The 23,056-nt window shown below is 41.8% G+C and overlaps 1 protein-coding gene across 1 annotated transcript in view; it reads left to right on the top strand.

Annotated features, from left to right (window-relative positions):
- The first annotated feature begins 412 nt into the window (after nucleotides 1–412).
- Nucleotides 413–23,056, top strand: part of tnmd (tenomodulin) — a 71,032-nt gene continuing 48,388 nt past the window's right edge. The window contains exons 1-2 of the mRNA XM_080289565.1: nucleotides 413–567; nucleotides 7,757–7,891. Of these exons, the coding sequence (XP_080145691.1) occupies nucleotides 520–567; nucleotides 7,757–7,891 (183 nt within the window). The 5' untranslated portion in view covers nucleotides 413–519. The remainder of the gene's footprint in view (nucleotides 568–7,756; nucleotides 7,892–23,056) is intronic.

The raw sequence follows: 23,056 nt of genomic DNA, 5'->3' as shown, positions 1-23,056 counted from the left end.
CTATTCAGTCAGCTCAGCTCTTGTTTGCTAAACCTGTTTTTTGTTTCAGACCCATGACGGGAAAAAAGCAGAGAGAAGGTACTTGAACTCTGTTTGATCCTTCAGACAATAATACAGAAAAAAATATAAATTGTACCAACAATGTACCTACCTACACACATACATTTATCGCCTACAAACTCTATGTCCTCCAACTAAGAATGATTTGAGTGAAACATCACAGTATTTTTCATCCCAGTGTAGTATGTAATTTATTTAACAGAGGGTTTGTGTTTCAGCTTGAAATCTTTTGTGGTTCTTCACCTTTGAAATGAAAAAGGTAGGGAGGAGAGACATCTGCCTTGCTTTTAATGGGTATCACAAATGTTTTAGTAATTCCACTCCATCTGAAACTTCCCTCCCCTTCGGCACCCTCCCAAATTATAGCAATGGAATGAAGCTGAGACTCTTTGCCTTACAGAGCCTTAGTGTTTTCCCCAGCTAAGAGGATCGGAAAGATTCATCCTGTGGCTTTGCATCATGGAGGGTAGCAGTCAATCCAGCAGTCAACAGCTTCTGTGGAAAGATGTGAGTCAGATTTCTTCTTGTTATTGGTTTATAGCAATTAACTGATTATGTTTAATAATTATTGATTTTTTTTTTTAACCCATGTAGAATTTGAGCTCTCTAAAGTCCAAAGAAAAGTTTTATTAGTGACTTCAAAAAAGTAATATAATCATTCAGTATTTCAGATTTAAGTTACCTTTTTTCTTTTTTTTATTCAAGAAGTGTGGCTTGATCTCTTGCTGAGTGATGAGAGTTTTGCCCTGAATATTAAATTTTTCATCTAAATCTTTTTGGATTGGCTTTTCACCTTGGCTTTCTTCTTTTATTTCCACTCTCATATGTAGTCTCATCTGGACCATTTTATTTGCTTTATATCTATAATATCTTTGCCTCTCAAATGAAAGGAGCATACAAATATACACCAAGAAATGTCTTTATTTCAGACTTTATTATAAAGGACCAAGACAGGCAGGATTTTCAGCTCTGAGATCTTTTTTTCTGCTACTTTTTTCTCACACACTTAATTTGTTGGAGAGAACTTGCAACAGAAAATGAGCACAGGGGTAAATACATTCATAGCGGTGTAATATTATATTTTTTTCTATATGTATGACAAAAGTAAACTCTTTTACCGTGCATCAAAGAAATGATGACATTTTGTTCTGCAGATATTCATGATGAATACACAGTACGTGAATAGTTATGATTAAAAGAAATCACCTGTGGCGTCTGACTTGTATTACAGAATTGCTTTAGCAGGAATTAAAATGCTCATATGAGTGTGGCCCAGTGTGATAAACCCCTGCCTCTGCTTGTTGCTTACGTGAGCTACCTTTTCTGTTGTTGTTGTGGGGTTTTTCTCATGAAAGTGCTCACTCTTTGCATGATAACAGCAGGGGGCTCCAGGCACTCTTCCTCACAAAGCTCAAGAGGAATTGCCTGGCTGATTCTGAACTCCTAAACCTTTAAACACTAGTTGGCGGGTGCTGTGCGCTCAGACTGCTTACTCTGTCTCCATCCGTGCCTTTATTTCTGTCTGTCTGTCTGTCTATTCAATCCTACATTCTTCCTCTGAGTATTCGATATTCAAAGCACAGGCAGAGAGGTTTGTCCTCTTGTTAAGTTTCCACTGCTTATGCAACCTGCCACAGGAGACCAGACGATTTCAGCCACCGTTTTTTGTTTTTTTTTCTTTCTGAGAAATTTATATTGCAAGGAATTTCTGGCTCCCTGATAGTAGCTCTCTGCTTTTCATCATGCCCTAGGAATGTGCAACACTTGCACCTCACATTTTTGTGGCTACTGTTTCTAATATGTCAAATAAAAACAGTGGCTATTCAATAATAGCAAAAGTATAATTTAGGTTTATAAGTTATCTTGAATAATGATTTCTGTGTCTTTCCTAAAGTTAAGCTGCTAATGCATTTAGCTACCAGAAATTCAATTCGTCTTCCCGTTAGTCATGCCACATGTATCCTGCAATTTAAAATAAGGAAATAAGACCAGAACAAATGCATTATTTGGAAGAATTGTGGCTAATCTTTTATCAGCATACCAGTCAAAGGTTAAAAAAAGCCATACCACTGTTATTTTTAAATAATTCCTGCATATTATACAGAACCCTTGTATGTTAAAATGCTACCTAATCTGCCAGGGTTAAATGCTATAACAACCACAGCCACAATAGAAAAAGAAAGCTGCTTTATCATCATTTAAAAGACAAGATAAGCAGGATTAATTTTGCAAACTGAAGTTGGTTCTTTTTTTTTGGACATATCTGCTTTTCTGTTGTCCTCTGAGACCTTCAAAAGGGCTCCAGTGTGAATGAGTAGCTTTCATTTTCTCCCTGCCTGAGCTCTGGTGGAACAAAAGCCTGTCTTTATTAATTTGTGGCCTTAAGCTTGGGGAATTGACTACTGCAGGCAGAGTTTTAATTTGAAGAAAAGTTTAATAATTGTAACCTTTCTGTGACATGTGTAGCAATCTGTTCTTCCCTGCGCCTGGCACAGGGATGGCTATATGTTTTTGTCATCAGAATCCTGAGAGGTGGATACATTTTTCGGAGTAGCCAGATGAAATGGCAGCTGTTTGGGTTAAATGCTGTACTTGTAAATAGGAAACTGAGACAAAGAAATGATAGTGGAAGTAGCAAGTTCAGGCATTAAAGCAGACAAACTGCTTCAGAAAATAGCTAGTTCTTTGACAAAAAAAAGGTTTAATGTGCAAACTGTGTACATAAAAATATTAGCAGGAGAAATCAACTCGAGTCCCAAACAGCCTTTTGCAAGAAATATCCAATTGCAGAGCTTCAGCTTATGTTATGTACACCTATAATAGCAGGTTAAAGTTAAGTGAAAATGAGCAAGGCCAACCTTTACAAAACACAAAGAGTGATCTGTTGATCTCAACAAGCTGCTGCAACTAAAAATTTCAGATGTGTTTTCCACCTGTGCTTGTTTCCTGAGCACTGCATAAATTACAACTCTCCCGAGGCCCACCTTCAATTTACTAACTGTTGGGATAAGTAGCTGCAGATTTTCAGTCAGTGACTAAAAAAGCATAGTAGGTAATCCACACCAACCACATAGACATCTCTTTGATCTGTACACTAAAGCAAACACTCTATCACATTTAGTCATTACGAGGGGTTAAAGTGGGATTTGGGAGGCGGGGGGGAGAAACCCTAAGATTGTGTGTGGTGGTGCAGCGTGGGAGAAAGAATCACTTAGAAATCATTCACATTGTAATTTGTGCTGTGAGCTCCAGTAGATTTGTGTTCTGTACAGACAGGCTGACCTGTACTGCTGCTCTGAGGTTTCCTGCTCTTTCTGGATTTAGGCAAATTAATTCAGCGAGCTATAAGTTGAATAATAAGCTGGTACATGAATTGTTATTAACTAATTAAACAAATCTAGCATGAGCTAGAAAATTATGCAAATGCAAATGTCCAGTTCATGAAATAAACGAGCTAATCGTTAAAAAAACACTCATCTTGCTCTCCTGTCATCTCTTTCTTACGTGTTCCCTGCCTCTGAGAGTGAAGTTATTACATATTAACTTCTTTTCTTACAAGCTGATATTATTTGAACTGTTTGCGATTTAGCAACTAGTTCGATGCTGAAGCACAGTAGCCACAACTTTATTGCCATCTGCACCATGAAGGCATGGCAGGGATAAGAAGAAAAAAGGATTTCCTGAAAGTGGGTGAGTCACCACTGAATGGCATTCGTTTATTAATGAGCAAGTCATAAGTTAGTAACTGAGCAGCAGACAAAAAATTAACTTACTCTGCTGTACTATGTATACAATCTGTCTGTCAGATTCAATTACGGATTAACTGAAGGTGCAGGAACAGCATTCCCTTTTTAACCCCCGATCATTAGAGACTGAGCTCAGCTAGGGCACATTTCAGTCTGTGTGTTCTCCAGAAAAGACATGTTATTGTTTTTATACTGTTTTTGACTAGAGTCTGTATTAATATCAAGTAAAAGAGGAGGTTATTTTCAGCCTTTTTCATTATTCTTCTTTTTTTGTATTATTTATATTATTTGTGGCTTATGCTTTGTATTATCAATGCTTCAGTGAAGCTCTGCTCAAACCGGTTTGAGTGGCCAAGTGTAGTGCTGTACATGCTTGGCCGGCCACAGGCCGGGGCTCTTTTGTTTAAAAGCTGGATCCAGGAGACCAAAACAGTCACTGACCTTCCAGCCTACTGGATGATGCCCACTGATGTGGACAAGGTCTACACTGAGGTGGACTACAAGACAGACTCGTCCTCAGGTACAGCTAAAAAAAAAAAAAAAAAAAGGCACATGGTAAGTGCATCTGTGTAGAGAATTGAATGTCAGGGATATGTGCTGGCCGCACAAGTCCGTGTGGGCACAAGCCCACACTTTCTGACCTGTCACCATACTTCAGATTTTGCTCACTCACAACCAGGCTGTTTTTCATTTAAGCCAATGTCCCTACTGCACCTTTGTGACAGTAACAGAGACAGAGGCAGGTGTGGTGAAAGCTCAGAGACAGGTATTCATGCCCTGTTTGGTGGAAATCAAGAGCTGGAATAATAGCATCTTCAAATACCCAATTATATTTGTCCACCACTGTTTCCAGAACTGCTATTGTTAACTGTGAGGAGGGTGTGGGCCCCTGTTAAAACAGCAATTGCCGTCACATTACCATTACATAGAAAGACAGACCTATGTTAGACTAAAAGCTTCATTCAAAGAAATTCATGGTATTTCAGGCATTGTTTGAGAAAGGCTGTTTTATTTAGTGCTGTAACAACTGCATTCTGCAGGCCCGTGCAGATAACAGCGACTTAAACTGGATGCAGAAGTACTACAGCTGTGCCCAAACACAAACTTGGTCAAACTGTTGTAACTTTGTAGTTTGGATGCCGACTGAATGTGTTGTGGTTTGTGTCTTACCAGACGTGGACTTTGACAGCAGCTCTGTCAGAAGGAAAAGCATTTTCACCAAGGTTTTTCTACAGTCTCCACAACACCACAGTCTAAGCCTTTAACCAAGTTACAACTGCAGTGTGCAATTGAGAGGTTCCATCACCTGTTCATAGGACCCAGTTATGCCTCCTCAACAAATGGTTCTAAGCCACATTCAGACTGATGAACTTTTGCATAGTTTGTGTCTTTTATACTTCTTTTGACCTTTTTTAAATTATTTGCCACTTCTTTTATTTGAATTGAAGTGGCATTATTAACCTTTCCATGTAGGTTGCTTTGTAACTTTAATTAAACCTGTTGTATATGTACTATATCAACAACTATAAAAAGATTCTTTATATGAAGGTACTATATGTAGCCTCAGTTCTTCAACCTAGTGATGGTTTTACAGCTTTTGGTTGCATTCATCCATACGTAGAAGAAATTTGATTTTTAACAATATCTTTATTCTTTTAACTAAAGCGAAACTCACCAACACACTCTTCTCAGCTGAAAAATCACCACACTTCCCTTAAAACTCAAGGAGAAAAACGGGTTACCCCATATTGGACCACCTGGTTTTTTGTTTTTGTTTTTTGTCTTTTTCTTTTCTTTTATCTTTTGTCATGGAAATTGTAGTAATGTGTCTGACAGTTTCTAAGGGGTAGAATTTCTTAGAATATGTCCAATAACAGCCAGTTATGATTTAATGATGATTTAACCATTTATTACCTTTTTTCATACAAATGATTGGCAGGCAGAAACACAAAACGCGGCCATGACAGCGCTGAAAAATTTGTCTTTGCTCTCAGTGAAGTAAGTCAACAAACCTGCTAATGGGATCCCAAACTTGTACTACATTGTTGCCATAAACCAGTCACATATTTGCATTTTCTGTATTTCATAAGACAATAATAGCTCCATGAATATATTTTCCCATTCCTTTAATATAGAAACACAAATGTTGCATAATGTTGTTAATGCAGCATATGCAGGTCACATTCATTCATATTTTATGTTATGGTTTTTAATTTCATAACAACACTGGAATATATATTAGCTGTTGCACAGCACAAAGATAATCCCTTCAAGGAAAATCAAAGAACACCATACTGACTTGTAAGGCCACGCTTGTATTTCCTGCATATGCATCGAGTCACCCTCTTTTGTTACTTCTGCGCACATTACTTCTACGCTCTCGCTCATGTCAAATTCATAATCTGCCAATAAAATCTCCAGGTAATAGTTTATGAAGAAGGCCACTGTTCTTAGTCACATGCTTGCCAGTGATATGACTTCCACAGCGTTAGGATGTGATGTCTCCTTGTAGTGTAATGCCAATAAGAAACATTAGGATGTATGTGTGCTTGTAGTGGAAAAAAATCTCTGCTCTAGCTTTCAGATCTGATGCTTTCTAAATGTAAATTTCAAGACAGTCCACAATAACTACTACATGATTGCCAAAAGCATCCACAAAATGATTTGATGTCTGTGTAGCAACTGCACCAGAGTTTCACAGCTGTAGCATCTCTGAAAGTGCTGGACACACTCTTTGTTTCAAGCATAATCCAGCATAAGGTTCACAGAGGAGCATCTATAGAGGTGTATTTTGGGGCCATCTGTGGTATGCAGAGAAGTGCAAACTTGATCTTGTCAGCTGTCAAGAAATACTCTTTATCTACTTCTGGTTGAACTTTTCCTTCAGTATCCTTCTCTCTAACAAGTGATTAATTCCAACCCACCTGTGGCTACATAAACTGTATTCCTGCTGTTCACTGGTGTTGCCCTTTGGTATAACACCCAACTGTGACTTCTGCAAAGATTCATCTGCCTGTGACCTCTGTACAGCTACATCGGGTGGCATGGCTTCATCCATCTTTGATCTCTGGCCAGCGATGTCTGGTGGCATAGCGGGTGCAGTGTTGTTCCCTGGGAGAGCTTGCTATGTATTTGTCCTCCAGTTAAACCGCTCAGTCTGTGTCGCTTTGATTTCTGTTACGCCAAGGTGCATTTCATCGGCTGGTTTGCTTTAAAAAGATATATATATATATATATATTTATGTAGCTAAAGAAAGACCCAGAAAAAACAATCTGTCAGCAAATGTTGCTGAAGTTGATGTTTGATCTTATTACAGCTGCTGCCCACGTTATGTAAAACCTCCTTGTTACTCTCTTACTTGCAAGAGCATTTATGGCATTTGATAACAAAATAAGTATTCAACACTCACATTCATTTGGTTGTTGTTTGTTGCATAATACAGGCAATACAAAAATATGGAATATATATATATATATATATATATATGAAAAATATGTGTTGCTCAAGGTTGCTAGCTGTCACCCTGTGAACTCCATCCCAAACAGGTTTGCATGGAAGACACTGAAATGTCTGCAAACACTCACCATTTACTCTCGAGTCTGTAGTGAAACTTGAAAGCGTGTGACTCAAACCAAAAATGGAGAATGCTCGTCTTCAACCAAGATGATGGGCTTCACCGCTGCAGCCATGTTTCAGTAGACACAACTTTTAGGCTGAAGGCCCACCCACAGCTTCACTACATTTTGCTGAGGAATAGTGGTGTGTGTTTGCAGACAGGTCTGTGTGCTCCATGCAATTTACTTTGAGCTTAGACCAATACCTAGGCCTTTGTTTTTATTCCAAATTGATTTGTTATTGTTCAGTTACCATCAGCAGGTGACTAATATTGCTAATATTTGGGGCATTTATAAATGCATCACATTAATAATCTTAAGTTGGTCTTTTGCAGGTTGAGGCTGGAAAAGGGAAGAAGGCGAAGTACCAAACCTACCAGCGAATTGCTCTGATTCTCGCTCTGGTCTTCCTGGTTTTGGCTCTCTGTGTTTTCAGCCTGAGATATCTGTGGGGCCCCAGCCTGGGGAAGGTAAGACTAAATATCATCTCCGTGATATATGCCAGTCATTAGCCTTATTGCCACCATCTGTGGTAAGTGGATTCTTCATGAGAGACAGATGAAAGCCGCCCTGAGTTTCCACATCAGGTTACATCAAAGAAAAAAAAAACTATGTGAGAAAGGAAAATGGATGGCCACACAAAAGAGCTCGAGGCAGTCTCTGCAGTCTGTATTGTATTCTTGTAGATTAAAAGATGTGTGGGCTATGGAAAAGACAGCTGTGTTTCGCTCTGCTCGTGTTTTGGCTGTCAGATCTGTAATTTTATGAATTCTTGGCCCAAACCACAAACCACTTTTTACTATTGTAAATGTTGCCCTGTTGCATTTATCTGCTTTCTGCTCACACTGTAAATATGGTTTCACAATGACAAACCGTGATAACTCAAAGCTGACCCTAATTGCTGTTGACCAGAGTGGCTGCAGCAGGACTGAAGCCTCTTGGCAATGTAATTGGGATAAACTCTTGTCCTGGCAATTCATCTTGTAAAATCCAATTCAATCACACTTGATGGAGAATATTTTTACTCTCCTCTTTTCCCCTGATTTTCCCAAGGGGCCAAAAAAGCTAATTTACTCGGGCTAGAAGGAAAAGTACAGTACATCAATAATTTCACATCTAGAAATTGGATGCTCTATACATTCTGAGCTCAGCTGGTAACGAGACAGAATGATTTAAATGAAATGATGGTTAAAAATTAGTACATATTTCAGACCTGAAATCATAAGGCTGCTTTGTGTGAACTCTAAATGGCATGAAATGAAGAGAGGGATGTATAGTCTGCTGCTGTTATACCAACATCTTTGTTGATAGCTAATAAACATTAATTCACAACATCCTTTGCCACTGTTCTTCTATGTCTGCTTCCATTGAGGTACAAATTTCAATTGCAGACAGTCCCTTCTAAGCTCAGGTTAAGCAATGTTCAGCTGCACTTCCTGTAAAGACGGTGTTGTCCACGTTCTCTCCTTTCAACATAGATATGAATCACCTTTGAGCCATCTCCTTTGTCCTTGTTAAATATTTCATGCCGGAGGTAGAGCAGTCATTATTTCCACTTTAATAAGCTGTGATCATTCTCACGTGGCACAAAATGTGTTGATGGTAGAGGTTGCCCAGGCGATGAATATCAAACCTGCGGACCCTGGGTTTTGCTTTAATAGGGTCTGGGGGGAGGCTCATTGTCTGGCCTCCGCATCAGGGAGTGAGACACAGTTACTTCAAAAGAGAGTCGCCTGTCTGTCAGATAGGAAGGAAGCTCCCTCAGTCACAGTACAACTCAGTTATGTGTTCATAAAAACAAAACTACAAACACTGCGCTGGAAATAAAGAAATTGATTGAAACAGTGGATTGATGGATGGATTGATTAATTCTCCTGCATCCTCGTAGCAGCCAATGCCTCGGTTCGTGAAAGGGTGTGAGATCATATGCAGCAGGATGCTTTTTGACTCACTAGCTAATCCTGAGCAGCGTCTGGCAGCTATGTGTATAGACCCTGGGCAGCAGAGCACAGCATTAGAAGCCGAGGGGAGGGATCCTAATCTATTTTAGGAAATAGTTGTGTGTGGGAGGGTGGGGAGGTTGTCTTATATGGGGCACAATAAGATCAGCATTCTGGGGATAGCTCAAATTCAGCTTAAGCATAAGGTTTATATGAGAGTGCCCATTTGAAATACATAGGTTTTGATATAGACAAATGCTGCACATGCTTGTACATGTAACTCTGGTTCCCCAGCTGCATGCATATGAGTTCAAATCAAGATTGGCTACAGAGTCTGCACATGCACAAAATTCGCCTCATATCAAATATTCGTGTTTTACCTCAGGCCCAATTTTGTTTTTATACACCTTGATTATTTTGTTGTGAGTTCCACATTTTTGGAAATATTAAATGTAGTGATATCACACACCTCAGGAATGCTGAATGCCACTTGCCTTTCGGTGCTCAAGTAACTAGAACATGCATTTGAATCTTGTTTAAACTCAACAGTGAGGTGAGCATTATCATGTAGGGTCTATTTACTTCTGTATCGTCTGTACTACACCTGCTCTAGGCAGAAGAATGCATCTACCCACAATAAGAGGCTGACATTCAAGACAGGAAGACAGGTTGTAAACAGTGATGGTGTCCCTCTCAGCTGTGCTGTAATGTAAGCTACCTGCATCCTTCTTTTGATTCGTTCTGGTTCGCAACTGCTCACAACTGCTATGGGTTCTCAGGATGTCTGCTGGAGACGGCAGCCCATAGCCCCAAACTTTGACAACACACACAAAGCGAATAAATAACGCTTTAGAGCATAGCAAAAACATCTGTATTTAATTTGGCGGCCTCAACTGTCAATAGTAGGTGAATCAAATCCCAAAGTCCTCCACAGAGATATAAGATTCCTTCTTACGGGCTCATTTTCCACTAATCAATGTTTTCATTAGGAATGTCTTAAAATGTTTTGGAGTTCTTTATCTGCCAACAAAGATACCAATATACGAAATATTAGATAATTTTTTCCGTAAATATTAGTAAGTGACATGTCTTATTTTTCACTATGGGCCAAATATCAAAAGATAAATAAAGCCAGATCAAATTATTTTTTAGGAAACTAGAGCCAGATATGTATTTCGGGTGCAAAACAGCAAGAGTAAACGACTTCCACGTCAACAAAAAGACAAGCATATGCAACTGTTTGACCACAAATTTGTCCTAATAGCTTCATAGTGTGTTAAGTTATCATCAGCTGTTGTGTCAAATATTCAATTAATGTAATTACCCAGTATGGGGGGGATTAAATAAAAAGTCTGATTGCACAGTGTCACCAGAAAACAGAAGTTTAATAATTACTCAGTTTTAAAGTGAGTACAAAACACATTTATGAGGAACTCATTAAAAAAAGATAACACTTTAAAAGTGTAAAGCAAAAGATTCACAAGCAGAAATCGAGTTGGTTGAGAACATTCCTGATGTGGTCTCTTCACAGTTTGAAACCTGTTCTCACTGTTTCCTCCAGCTGTTTTAACAGATCCTGAATATGAGAGGTGCAAAGTAGATGCTCGAATAGCGTCTTGGCGACAGTTAAAATTATACTCGAATGAAAAATACGGCGGAGCACATGATTAAAAACATGTTTTTACTTTTTAATAACCTACAGTGGATGCGCTACTCTTTGTTGGTCACAGCAACAGCTTTGCATTTAACCACCAAAGGAAGCTGAATGCGTGCTCAGATCTTATTGCTATAATACTGGGTAACGTAACTCCCTCACTGTATGTGCTCAGTCGGTAGTGCAAACTATGTACCTTTATTAAAAAAACAAATCCAAAAAGCTACTAAAACACGCATACTTATTACACACCGCATATTACATAGATCGCTGACCTTAGCATTGCAATTAGAAGTCAAAACCACAGCACAGCTTCAGCCATGAACGCTTATGTTGTCACAGTTCACCAAAGGATTGTGACCTTTATGTGGTATAAATAACCGCATAAAGGTAATTTGCTCTGTGCATTGTTTTTCAGTGTGACATGATAACCACTGGAGAGCTTCTTTTAATTACCTGCAAACATATGTTATTACAGAGGCCTGGGGAAGATACCCTGCTATCATTTTCTCTGCCTGTGTGAGCTTGTGTTTGCGATAGAGAGGGAGAGAGAGAGCGAGAGGGCGTGGTTGCGCTTGTCTACATGCGATTGTTTGCGTGTCAGCGTGCATTGTGTGTTTCGGTGTGTAGATTAGGTGCCTCTGCATTCTCTTTTGGCTTACGGCAAAGTTCTGTTTACTATGTGCTCATTATTGTTCTGGGCCACAAGTCTCACTGGGGGATTTTGCCTCCTTGTAAATTAATCCTCTGTTATTACCAGTTTACATCAGCAACTCTGTGAAAATGAAATCTGGCGGTGAATCCAACAGAAAAGTGAGAATAATTTGCCTTAATTAAATTATTTTTATAAACAGTTCCTCTGACAAAAAAAAGGGATTAAACCTAGACAGTGATGTATGCTGTGCATAAAGTCTGTGGCACATAGTATACAAAATCCACATTTTCATGTCATTAAAAGTGATATATTTGGTACTATTTTTAATTCATGAACCACTTTCAGGAAGATTATTTGCAGCCAGCAGCAGACCCAGAGTAATTGTGAGGCTGTAGACATTGTAAACCAGTTTTTCCTGGGGAACCTTGAATGGCTCGCAGGTGCTATTGGTCTGTATGGCAAAACTGCCTGAGAAATACATGAATGTCAAACCAGAGGAAAGTGGTCCATTATTCAAGCTGAAATTGCATTGCTCACCTTGATTCCTTTCCCTCTCTGGTCCCAAGGTAGCTGCTGAGTTGTCGCTCCTGATGGCCTCTTAAAGGCCTCACTGTCAGGACCGGCTTCTTTAATGAACACTGCTGCGCCTGGTGCTTTTCCACTGGTCACAGGTGTATGGCTTTTCAAGGCTGGCCCCCAACCCCCACCCCCTTTGTTTATTTATCGTTCGTAGGCTGTATACACCCAGCAGACCCCACAGTGTCCAGCTGTCAACATGCAGCAGGGGAGGACACACAAGATTTGATCATGATATGTTTTTGTCTTTCTGTCTCGCTGCTGCTTTTTTTCTTATATTTTCTCAATGAATAAAAGAAGACGATGCAAACTTCTCCTCAGGAGTGTAAGGAGTTTGTTTACTCAGTCTGATGCGAAGGAATTATTATTCAGAGGAAGCAACAGGGCTTATCTAAACAGCTGGTTTGGCAGGACCTTTTGGGAGGGCTGCTTCTCAGTCAGTAATCTTTTCTGATTTTACATGTCAGGCTCATTCATTCATTAGCAGGCCAGTGTCCACTGGTGTTTCTCCCTGGCTGTTAAATTAGGCTGCAGTGGGCTCCCTCCTAAGATGATGCATTATGCCTTCTACTTGGGTAAGAGGCGGAGGGTGGGAAGGGTGGCAGACCAGGAAAAACAAAAGAGAGTTGTTTTAAATTGTTTCCAGTGGAGTGCCTGAGGTAGGAAGGCTTCATGGCAGTTGTTACACATTCCTTTCTTCTGGGATGGTGACTGCAACAGAGAGCGTGACAGCATTGCAAAGCCCACCGGGAGTCATTCATTGTGCCAGGGAGCATTTTAGTGTGTTTGTGATTTCATTTTTAGACGCCTGAATAATATTTGTGTAGGAAAGATCAGCATCTTAATTGTCAGCGCTTTATTTTGCCAATACTTCAGCAGCTCATGTGCAGCATTTTGCATGCGCGCCGCGGTGAGTTAACAGACATAAATGCACGCCTTCTTTTTCCACACTCTGTTTCCCCTTCCTCCCTGTCTCACTAGTGTGACTGCCAAGTAGACTCTCTGCTCTGTTGTACAATTTAGAATGTGATTGAGCTTTCACATCCACTTTCACTCTCCCGGTAAGTCTGCATCTCTTCTAGGCTCAACGTGCATTCACAGCCACAATGCTAAAGCAGAAGCTGCAGACTGGAAACACACTGTTCATCTTTCCTTTCGTGATATATTTGAGACTGCAGATAGAGATGTTGCCGTTGTGTCATTACATACTCTGATGAATCATATTTTTAGAAATGAGTTAATCTCAAAATGTCAGCGTGCTCCGCTGTATTTCTGTCAGTAATTTAAAAAGTTGCATTGACTTTTGTAAGTTTTCCCCATTAATCATGCTCAATATGTGAAGAGAGAAGCAGCACCTTTAGGTCCCTGCCTGGTGCATGTCTTTATGTTAAAGAACATTCAAATAACATTAATTGATTGGACCTGTGAAGTGTGTGGAAACATTCAAAGTTGCTCATTTTAATTACATGCACATCTAGATCCACCAGGCTTGCTTTTCATTTTTATTTCGTTTTCCTTCATTGGTGGAAAAAAATGTGTAAAATCAGCAGAACACATTTTTTTAAATTAGGACCTTTCATCCTGTGACACTTCAAGTGTTGACACAGAAAATGAGTAAAGTAAACCAGGCAGCTCAGCTTTCAGGAATGTAATGAAGCTCATTATAATTAGATATTTATGCCAGATTTTATGTAGCCATAAGTCTCGATTTAAAAAACTAATATGCCATTTTACCAGCGGTCTTATGGGCTAACCTATTGTTACAGCTTTAGTTGCATATCTGACAGTTTGAGACCTTCATCTCCAAGGATGGCAGACAAAACTATGGAACACACACACACACACACACACACACACACACACACACACACACACACACACACACACACACACACACACATCTATATATATCTCTATCTATATATATATATATATGTATCTATATATCTAGAGAGACAGAGACAGAGGGAGAGATATACATAAACTTATATATATTATAAGGACATATATATGGGGAGCATGTTAGCAGCAAGCAGTCCAAATTAAACAACACAAATTACTTCATTTGTCAATGCCATCTAGAACAACACATCCAAAAAATTTTGTGATCAGATACTATGAGGAACATCATTTGTCTGTGCCTTCCAAAACCATTACAAATCACAGCTGAAGAATGGATCGCTTTTATGATGTGATAATGCAGTAGCTAAGGCAAGACACTTCAATGGAAAGCAGTAAAATTTTAAAGTAGTATAACACTTTCGCAGTTCGTTATTTGCCTTGAGAGAACATTTTTAGCATGTTTTGCACGCAGTATGAGGTACTAGATCACATGCATTTGCACTTTACCATTAACATTCTTAACACCAGGTTCAGGATACTGGTTTGATTTAGCTAATATGTATCTATAAGTGGAGAATTTGGATTAACAACTTGAAAGATGCTGTCGCCAGACTCAAAAAAAAAATCAATCACAAGTTTGTCACAGAGCCAACACATAGCTATGGACAGCTATTTACACTCACATTCAGACCTACAACAATTCAGAAGCACCAATTACCCTAACGTGCTATTTATTGTGAGAGGAGTACCCACAGAGAACCCACGCAGGCACAGGGACAACACGCAAACTCCACACAGAAAGGCCCTGCTGGCCTTCAGATTTAAACCCAGGACCTTCTGTGGAGGCATAGTGTGTTTGCACTGGTAAACAGTAGTTAGCACTATGCACTATTTACAGTAAATAATGTGTATATATAGCAATAACACAGTGAAATTACTCAGTTGCTTACATTTTTTATCATAATTCTTTTTTTTCTTTTTTCCACACTCTGATAACTTTGGCTGTCATTTTTCTCTCTGTCCTAGACAGACTCTATGTTGTGTGTGTGTGTGTGTGTGTGTGTGTGTGTGTGTGTGTGTGTGTGTGTGTGTGTGTGTGTGTGTGTGTGCTTGCACAATTTAGCTTTGAAAGACTGCACCTGCAGAATAGATAGACAGATATCTGGTAGACATACTTACTGTATTTATGTAGCTCACTATTGCTGTAGAAACACCCAGTGTCATAGGTTTGTCCCCATTACTGGTTAATTAATTATAATTGATACTTATGAAGACACTTGTAAGTATATTTATTAATTAAAATAAAGACGTAAGTCCTTTTGTGAATAACTAGACGTTTTCATACGTTTTATTTTGTAACATTGTTAGGTGTAGCTGTGTGCAGGCAGGAATTGGACCCAAAGTGCAGACTCCGGAGACAGAATTTAAACAAAAAACAGCTTTAATGCTGAACGCAACATGAAAAAACTAGAAAAACCTCAAAATAAACTTACACCGGTGAACAGGCAAAACACACAGCAAAGTAAACGGTAGATCGCGACCCAGACACTAAGAAACACAGGGCTTAAATACACAAAGGGAGCAATCAGGGAATGGGTAACAGGAGGGAAACACAGCTGGGTCAAATCAGAACTGACGAGACCAAAAGAAGCGTAAAGTGAACACACTGAGATAAGACACAGACCTTCAAAGTAAAACAGGAAACGCAAAACACAGACTGAACAAAGACACAGGCTCATAAACAGGCACTGCAAAGGGAACAGAGACGTGGGAACAGGGCAGACACAAACACTGACTGAACACGGGATATAAGAACTTAAGATACGCAAACTAGACAAGGGGATGCAGGTGATAGGGGAGACAGAGCAACTAAAGAAGACAGAGACATAAGCCATAATACAGAACTCAAAGAAACCAAAAGCTAGAAAGTATAAATAATATAATAAACTCAAATGCCCTGGGTCGACGACCCAGGCATCCTAACAGTACCCCCCCCTTAAGGGCTGGCTTCCAGACAGCCCAAACCAAAACATCAAAAAAAACAAAAACAACCCAACCAGGGTGGGCGGCGGGGGAAACAGGATGGAGGGCTCGAAACAAAACAAGGAGCCAGAGACAACAAAACAAAAAAAAAAGTGCAAACACTGGAGCCCGGAAAGCAACAGAACAAAACACAGAAACAAAGTCCAAAACAACAGCACAAAGGCCCAGGAATAGTCCAAAAATAAACAAACAAATGAGCCCATGAAAGGCGCAGAGGCCCAGGCCATAGTCTCAAAAAAAGTTCAGGGGGGCCGGCCCGGAGGCTGACAGCACGATAGTCCAAACCCGGGCAGTTCAGGGGGGCGGCCCGGAGGCTGATGGTCCAAGAGCCCAGAAAACAGTTCAGGAGGCCGGCCAGGCAGAAGGCACCAGTGGCGACGGAGCAGATCAGGAGGCCGGCCGGGCGGGAGGCAGCGACGGCGACGGAGCAGATCAGGAGGCCGGCCGGGCGGGAGGCACCGATGGCGACGTAGTTCAGGAGGCCGTCCATGACAGCAATGACGTCCAGTCATCGGCCGGAGAGGACGTGCAGGACGAGCAGGACGTGCAGGACGAGCAGGACGAGCAGGAAAAGACAGCATGGAGACCTCAGGAGCAGACGAAGCTGAAAACTCGGAGGCCGGACCAGGCGTAGCAGAGGCCGGACCAGGCGTAGCAGAGGCAGAAGGCTGAACAGGCTCCTCGGGCCCTCCAGCTGACGTGGCAGAAGGCTGAACGGGCTCCTCGGGCCCTCCAGCTGACGTGGCAGAAGGCTGAACGGGCTCCTCGGGCCCTCCAGCTGACGTGGCAGAAGGCTGAACGGGCTCCTCGGGCCCTCCAGCTGACGTGGCAGAAGGCTGAACGGGCTCCTCGGGCCCTCCAGCTGACGTGGCAGAAGGCTGAACGGGCTCCTCGGGCCCTCCAGCGGAGACAGGTGGCTGAACGGGCTCCTCGGGCCCTCCAGCGGAGACAGGTGGCTGAACGGGCTCCTCGGGCCCTCCAGCGGAGACAGGTGGCTGAACGGGCTCCTCGGGCCCTCCAGCGGAGACAGGTGGCTGAACGGGCTCCTCGGGCCCTCCAGCGGAGACAGGTGGCTGAACGGGCTCCTCGGGCCCTCCAGCGGAGACAGGTGGCTGAACGGGCTCCTCGGGCCCTCCAGCGGAGACAGGTGGCTGAAGCGGCTCCTCGGACCCTCCAGCAGGAAGAGACGGCTGAAGCGGCTCCTCGGACCCTCCAGCGGAGACAGGTGGCTGAAGCGGTTCCTCGGACCCTCCAGCGGAGACAGGTGGCTGAAGCGGTTCCTCGGACCCTCCAGCGGAGACAGGTGGCTGAAGCGGTTCCTCGGACCCTCCAGCGGAGACAGGTGGCTGAAGCGGTTCCTCGGACCCTCCAGCGGAGACAGGTGACTGAGCAAACAACTGAGGCGGAAACTGAGCAGGTGACTGAGCCGATAGGTGAGCTAATGTTCGAGCTATGGACAGAAGTTTAAGTTGTATTGACTGTTGTAACGATGGCAGTAATGGTGGGTGAGGTGGTGGATGAGCACTAAGCTGAGCTATGTCTTCTGAACCTACGGAAGACTGCTGGACGGGCTCACCCGAGCCTCCAGCGAGGACAGAAACCGGTGCAGGGGCCTGCTGGGCAGTAGCCGCTCCCACCCGCGGAATAGGCACGGGCGCAGAGACTAGCGGAGCCTCAGCTGGCCTGGAAACTGGAGCAGGGACAAACTGGGCCCTAGCCCCCCTCACCCGAGGAACTGATACAGGTGCAGGAGATGGCTGGACCACAGTTGCCCTGGGCGAAGGAGCACCGGAAGGCAAAGGAGCAGGCACACTGAAAACTGGCTCATCAAAAACAGGTGACGACCCTTTCCCTCCACGTTTAACAGTCTGTACAGTCTTCGGTTTAGCAGTGTTCACAATCTCAGAAAAAACAGACTCGGCAAACTCAGGTTTTAATTTGTTCCCACCCCAACGAGCAGACCTCGAACTAAAAATCTCAGACGAATGCTTATTGTGATGAACTAGCGCGGGAGGATTTAAACCAAAACTGGCCTCCCAATCCAAATCCTCGTCGAGAAAAGAAATCCCAAAAGTGTCTGAGGTGAGTTCATAATCTTTACTGATCAACGGCTCAGGTGGAGTTTGGAAAGTGTAGTCCTTTTGACTCACCACCGGAGGTTGCTCAGACGTGCCCATATGACGGCGACGTGAGCGCCGTTTCCTTTGGGCAGAGGTAGCTGGCGGCGTGAGCAACTGAGCCTCCGGTGCACAGAATGGTGACGCTGAGGCCGGAGCGTGAGCGCCTGAAGCCACGCGGAGGACTCCCACCTGAAGCGGCCGCATCTTGAGTGCCAGCGGAGCAACAGGTGGAGACTTCTGACAGCTCCGGGGACCGCCGAGAGCCAGCCGAGTTCCATGAAAAATGCGCCCGACGTCAGGGGTGAGCCATGGCTTCCAGCGGAGTTCCTCCTCCAGCTGGGCAAAGGCTGCTCGGCGTCGCTCCTGAAGTTCAATGTCTGCTGGGTCCATAGTATGGTCGCGATCTTCTGTTAGGTGTAGCTGTGTGCAGGCAGGAATTGGACCCAAAGTGCAGACTCCGGAGACAGAATTTAAACAAAAAACAGCTTTAATGCTGAACGCAACATGAAAAAACTAGAAAAACCTCAAAATAAACTTACACCGGTGAACAGGCAAAACACACAGCAAAGTAAACGGTAGATCGCGACCCAGACACTAAGAAACACAGGGCTTAAATACACAAAGGGAGCAATCAGGGAATGGGTAACAGGAGGGAAACACAGCTGGGTCAAATCAGAACTGACGAGACCAAAAGAAGCGTAAAGTGAACACACTGAGATAAGACACAGACCTTCAAAGTAAAACAGGAAACGCAAAACACAGACTGAACAAAGACACAGGCTCATAAACAGGCACTGCAAAGGGAACAGAGACGTGGGAACAGGGCAGACACAAACACTGACTGAACACGGGATATAAGAACTTAAGATACGCAAACTAGACAAGGGGATGCAGGTGATAGGGGAGACAGAGCAACTAAAGAAGACAGAGACATAAGCCATAATACAGAACTCAAAGAAACCAAAAGCTAGAAAGTATAAATAATATAATAAACTCAAATGCCCTGGGTCGACGACCCAGGCATCCTAACAAACATGAGGCTATTTTCCAATTCAGGGTCCCAGTAGTGATGAAACCTATCACAGCTTTCACACAGTAGGAGGTGGGTCATGTCATCAATCCATCACAGGACTGATGATATGACCTACGCATCACAATTTCAACTCATGCATTAACATGCATGTCTTTGGACTGTGGGGGGAAGCACACATGGAGAGAAAGGCCCCAGGCAGGCCTGAACCAGGAACCCTCTTCTTTTGAGGCAACACTGCACCACCTGCTTGCTGTGGTTTTTTTCCTAACTATTAATTAATTAAGTAGTAATGAAGTGTATTCATTTTAATTTGAACCGAGTGCAAAGTTCCAATATTCATTTCTGAAAATAACACCTTGATAAAATTTTAATCAAGGGTACTATCTTTAGATAATTGCCTGGAACAGTGGCTGCAACGCACTTCAGTGGTTGTTTTAATAATAGCCATCATTAACGCAATCAGTGACACCCGTACTTTCCCCACAATGACAAGTCAAAAGTATCTGGTTTAAAAAGCTCTGTGAGTTATGTTTAATTTGAAATGATGTAGAAACAAAAGTGTTCTCATGCTAGCGAGGATTTAAAGATTTGAATGGGCATGATTTATTCACAAACCAGAATGACATGTAAAGTACGAGATGAGCAGATCTTTGACAGTGAAGGAAGAAAAACTGGTGACGCTCATTAAGCAAACATGTCAGTCAAATCCAGAGGATGAAGAAGCCTATCTTTCTCTCAAAACCTCTGTCAGCCCTTCGTCAGTGTACTGCCTTTGTCACACACAAAAAAGAAGTCTGGCAGTCTGGCCAAAGTTTAACATGTATTTTTCATTTGTAAAACAGAAAGTAATGAGTAAAATGCATAAAAGATATAGTTGTGCTCTCAAATTCGAATTTGATACTTTTGTTACTACTTTGTTTTCTTTCTGATTGCTCAAAAACCTTGTACATTGACACATCGAGGGCCTTGATATCCATTATGCTTCTAAGGGCTTGGGAACCTCTTCCCTTTCAGTTCATTAGAAACTAAATGAAAACAGCCTTTAGTAACCTCGGACAATCCCATTTCATGCTATATGCACTGTATTTTCATGCTGTTAATTCCTCTCAAAATCCGTGTTTGACACACAGCATGCTGTCATTTTAAAAGAGCCATTAAAATTTAACATGCATTATATATTTCAAAGCATTTAATGCACTGAAGTATTTGTGATTTTTTTTTTTCCGCTTCTGAATGTATTCACCACAAGCATGATGGATGACATCTGCTGCTAGGCTGCTGTGTCTCATTTGCCCAGAAATTGTACTTTACTTTGTCAGCTGATGTTGATAGAGCTTGTCGAGATCCTTTTCCTGCGGCAGCAGGACTGACCCACCGACGTGCATGAGCAGTTGCAACATTAGTGGATGAAATGGAAGGTGACTAATTCATGTTAAATATTGGAAGAGTGGGATGGTTGTTTAGACATTTCTGCGAGTACAAACTTGACAGTTCTTTTCTAACTGGTTACACCAAGGCTCTGAGGCTTCTTAGAGTGCGGTGTGTCCTTTTGTCTCTTGCTGAGATAATGTGGCTCTCATTAGCTGTCTGGTAGGAGCAAATAATAGCCTGGGTGAAATGTTGCAGGGTTTAATTAAAACAATGCTGTCGTACACTAAACATTAATATCAAAACTCATTCCTGCTGTGAAAGACTTTTAGGCATGTGCACATGGTCAACTCAAGCTGCTGAAGTTCAAATTGAGCATCAGAACGGGTAAGAAAGGTGATTTAAGTTATTATGAATGTGGCATGGTTGTTGGTGCAGCACTAGCTGGTCTGAGTATTTCAGAAACTGCTGATCTACTGGGTTTTTTCCTGCACAACTGTCCCCAGGATTTACAGAGAATGGTCTGAAAAACAGAGAAAATAACCAGTGGGCTGCAGTTCTCTAGCCAAAATGCCTTGCTGATGCCAGAGGTCAGAGGAGAATAGCCATACTGCTTCTAGTTGATAGGAAGGAAACAGTATTACAATTTATTACAACCAAGGTATGCAGAAGAACATCTCTGAATGCACAATAGCTTCCTGCTGTGGTGACCCCATGTGAATAAGGGAACAGCCAAATGCAGCTTCTAGCATCATTAAAGCACCACAGCCTATCTGAGTACTCTTGCTGAGCGTCTCCATCCCTGAACACATGACCACAGTGTGCCCATCTTCTGACAGCTGCTAGCAGTAGGATGTGTCACAGAGCTCAGATCATCTCAAACTGGTTTCTTGAGCTACCACAGTCACCTGATTTCAGTCCAATAGATCAGGTTTGGGATGTGGTGGAAAGAAAGATTTGCATCATGACTGTGACGCTATCACGTCCATGTGAACCAAATTCTCTGAGGAATTTTCCAGCACCTTTTCGAATCTATGCCATTAAGAACTTAAGCAGTAACAAGGTATACCTAATAAAGTGTCCAGTGAGTGTATTTATAAAGGTATCTTTAAACGGCCTCGAATAAATCATCAATCCATGTTTATTGATAACTGAAAGAGTGGCCTGTCTGTGATTTAGACTCATGCTTTGAAGACGAATCCAAAGGTCGCTGGCATTCATTAATAATTCTCTCTGTCTGTGAAATCAAAGGAAGAGAACAATTAAAAAAACTTTGTAAAACTTGACACCATGACATTTTTCTATCCTAAATTTCAATAAGCACCTTCATTTTCTTTCAAACCATAGCCACGATCCAGGGTCCAGAACACAAGTGGTTATTACAGCACCGATGGCACTGAAGGTCTCATCAGCACAGTATTAATTTTAATCCAAACTGCAATCATTGCCTGGTATTTAGCACTTGTTTCATATGACCATGAGCATTTTCCATATTCTCTTTTTTAAACTTCCATGTCCTACCATGAACAAATGAGAAATACAAGTTGAAGGATAAGTTGTTGAAAATAGGATATCATATCCTCTTCAGGATACAGCATTCTTCCAAATTATACGGAGTGGATTCAAGTTCTGCTTTCAGCCTTAAACAGACAGACTTTTAATCAAGCATTACATGGATTTACTCTAAAAAAACAAAACATCTTCAGATTTACCATGTGGGATTTATCATCTTTCTGTCATTCTCGACAAACTATCAGTGAACCTACAATAGGTCAACACCAAAATCCACATCGGTGCACGACTCAGAGTAATCGGTAAGTTGTCAGCTCTAATTATTGTAAAACTATTCAGTAAGTCTCTAAGTAAATTGCCAATAAGTGTCTCCAATACTTCCAATACTTGATCTGAACTGGCCACAAACAGGTGGTTAATGGAAATGACATTGGCTGTTAGTCAAGCAGAGGCTTTTAATGTTTATACTTTAACCAAAGCAGCCTTTTTACCACAAATGACACGGAACAAGAACCTGATCATTTACCTCAGTCAGAGAAAAACAATCACCTGCTTGTTCCCATATAAGCACATCAAATTCTCTTATTTTCTGCTCCCAGCCAGTGGTAAAAAAGACTAAAAAGTGACTAATTTGCATGTGTTTCACCAGTGGCTAAACACGATTTGGGTTTGATAAAAGATTGTGCTGAAAAAAAAAGGCTGGAAAAAAAAAAACATGTCAAATGATGATGCCCCTGAGTTTTGTGTGTGTGTGTGTGTGGGGGGGGGGGGGGGGGGGTTTAATAGCATGAGACAATGTTAAGCTGTAAAATCACAAACCCACACCATTGGGAGCATAATGTGTTTTGTTCCCCCTGTGGGTCTTCAAAGTATTTTTCAGTGTTATTAAAAA

This window comes from Astatotilapia calliptera, chromosome 2, assembly GCF_964374335.1.
Source record: "Astatotilapia calliptera chromosome 2, fAstCal68.1, whole genome shotgun sequence".
NCBI classification, from domain to species: Eukaryota; Metazoa; Chordata; class Actinopteri; order Cichliformes; family Cichlidae; genus Astatotilapia; species Astatotilapia calliptera.
Note: the sequence above shows the minus strand (reverse complement) of the source record. Positions and strands in the feature narration are given on the sequence as shown.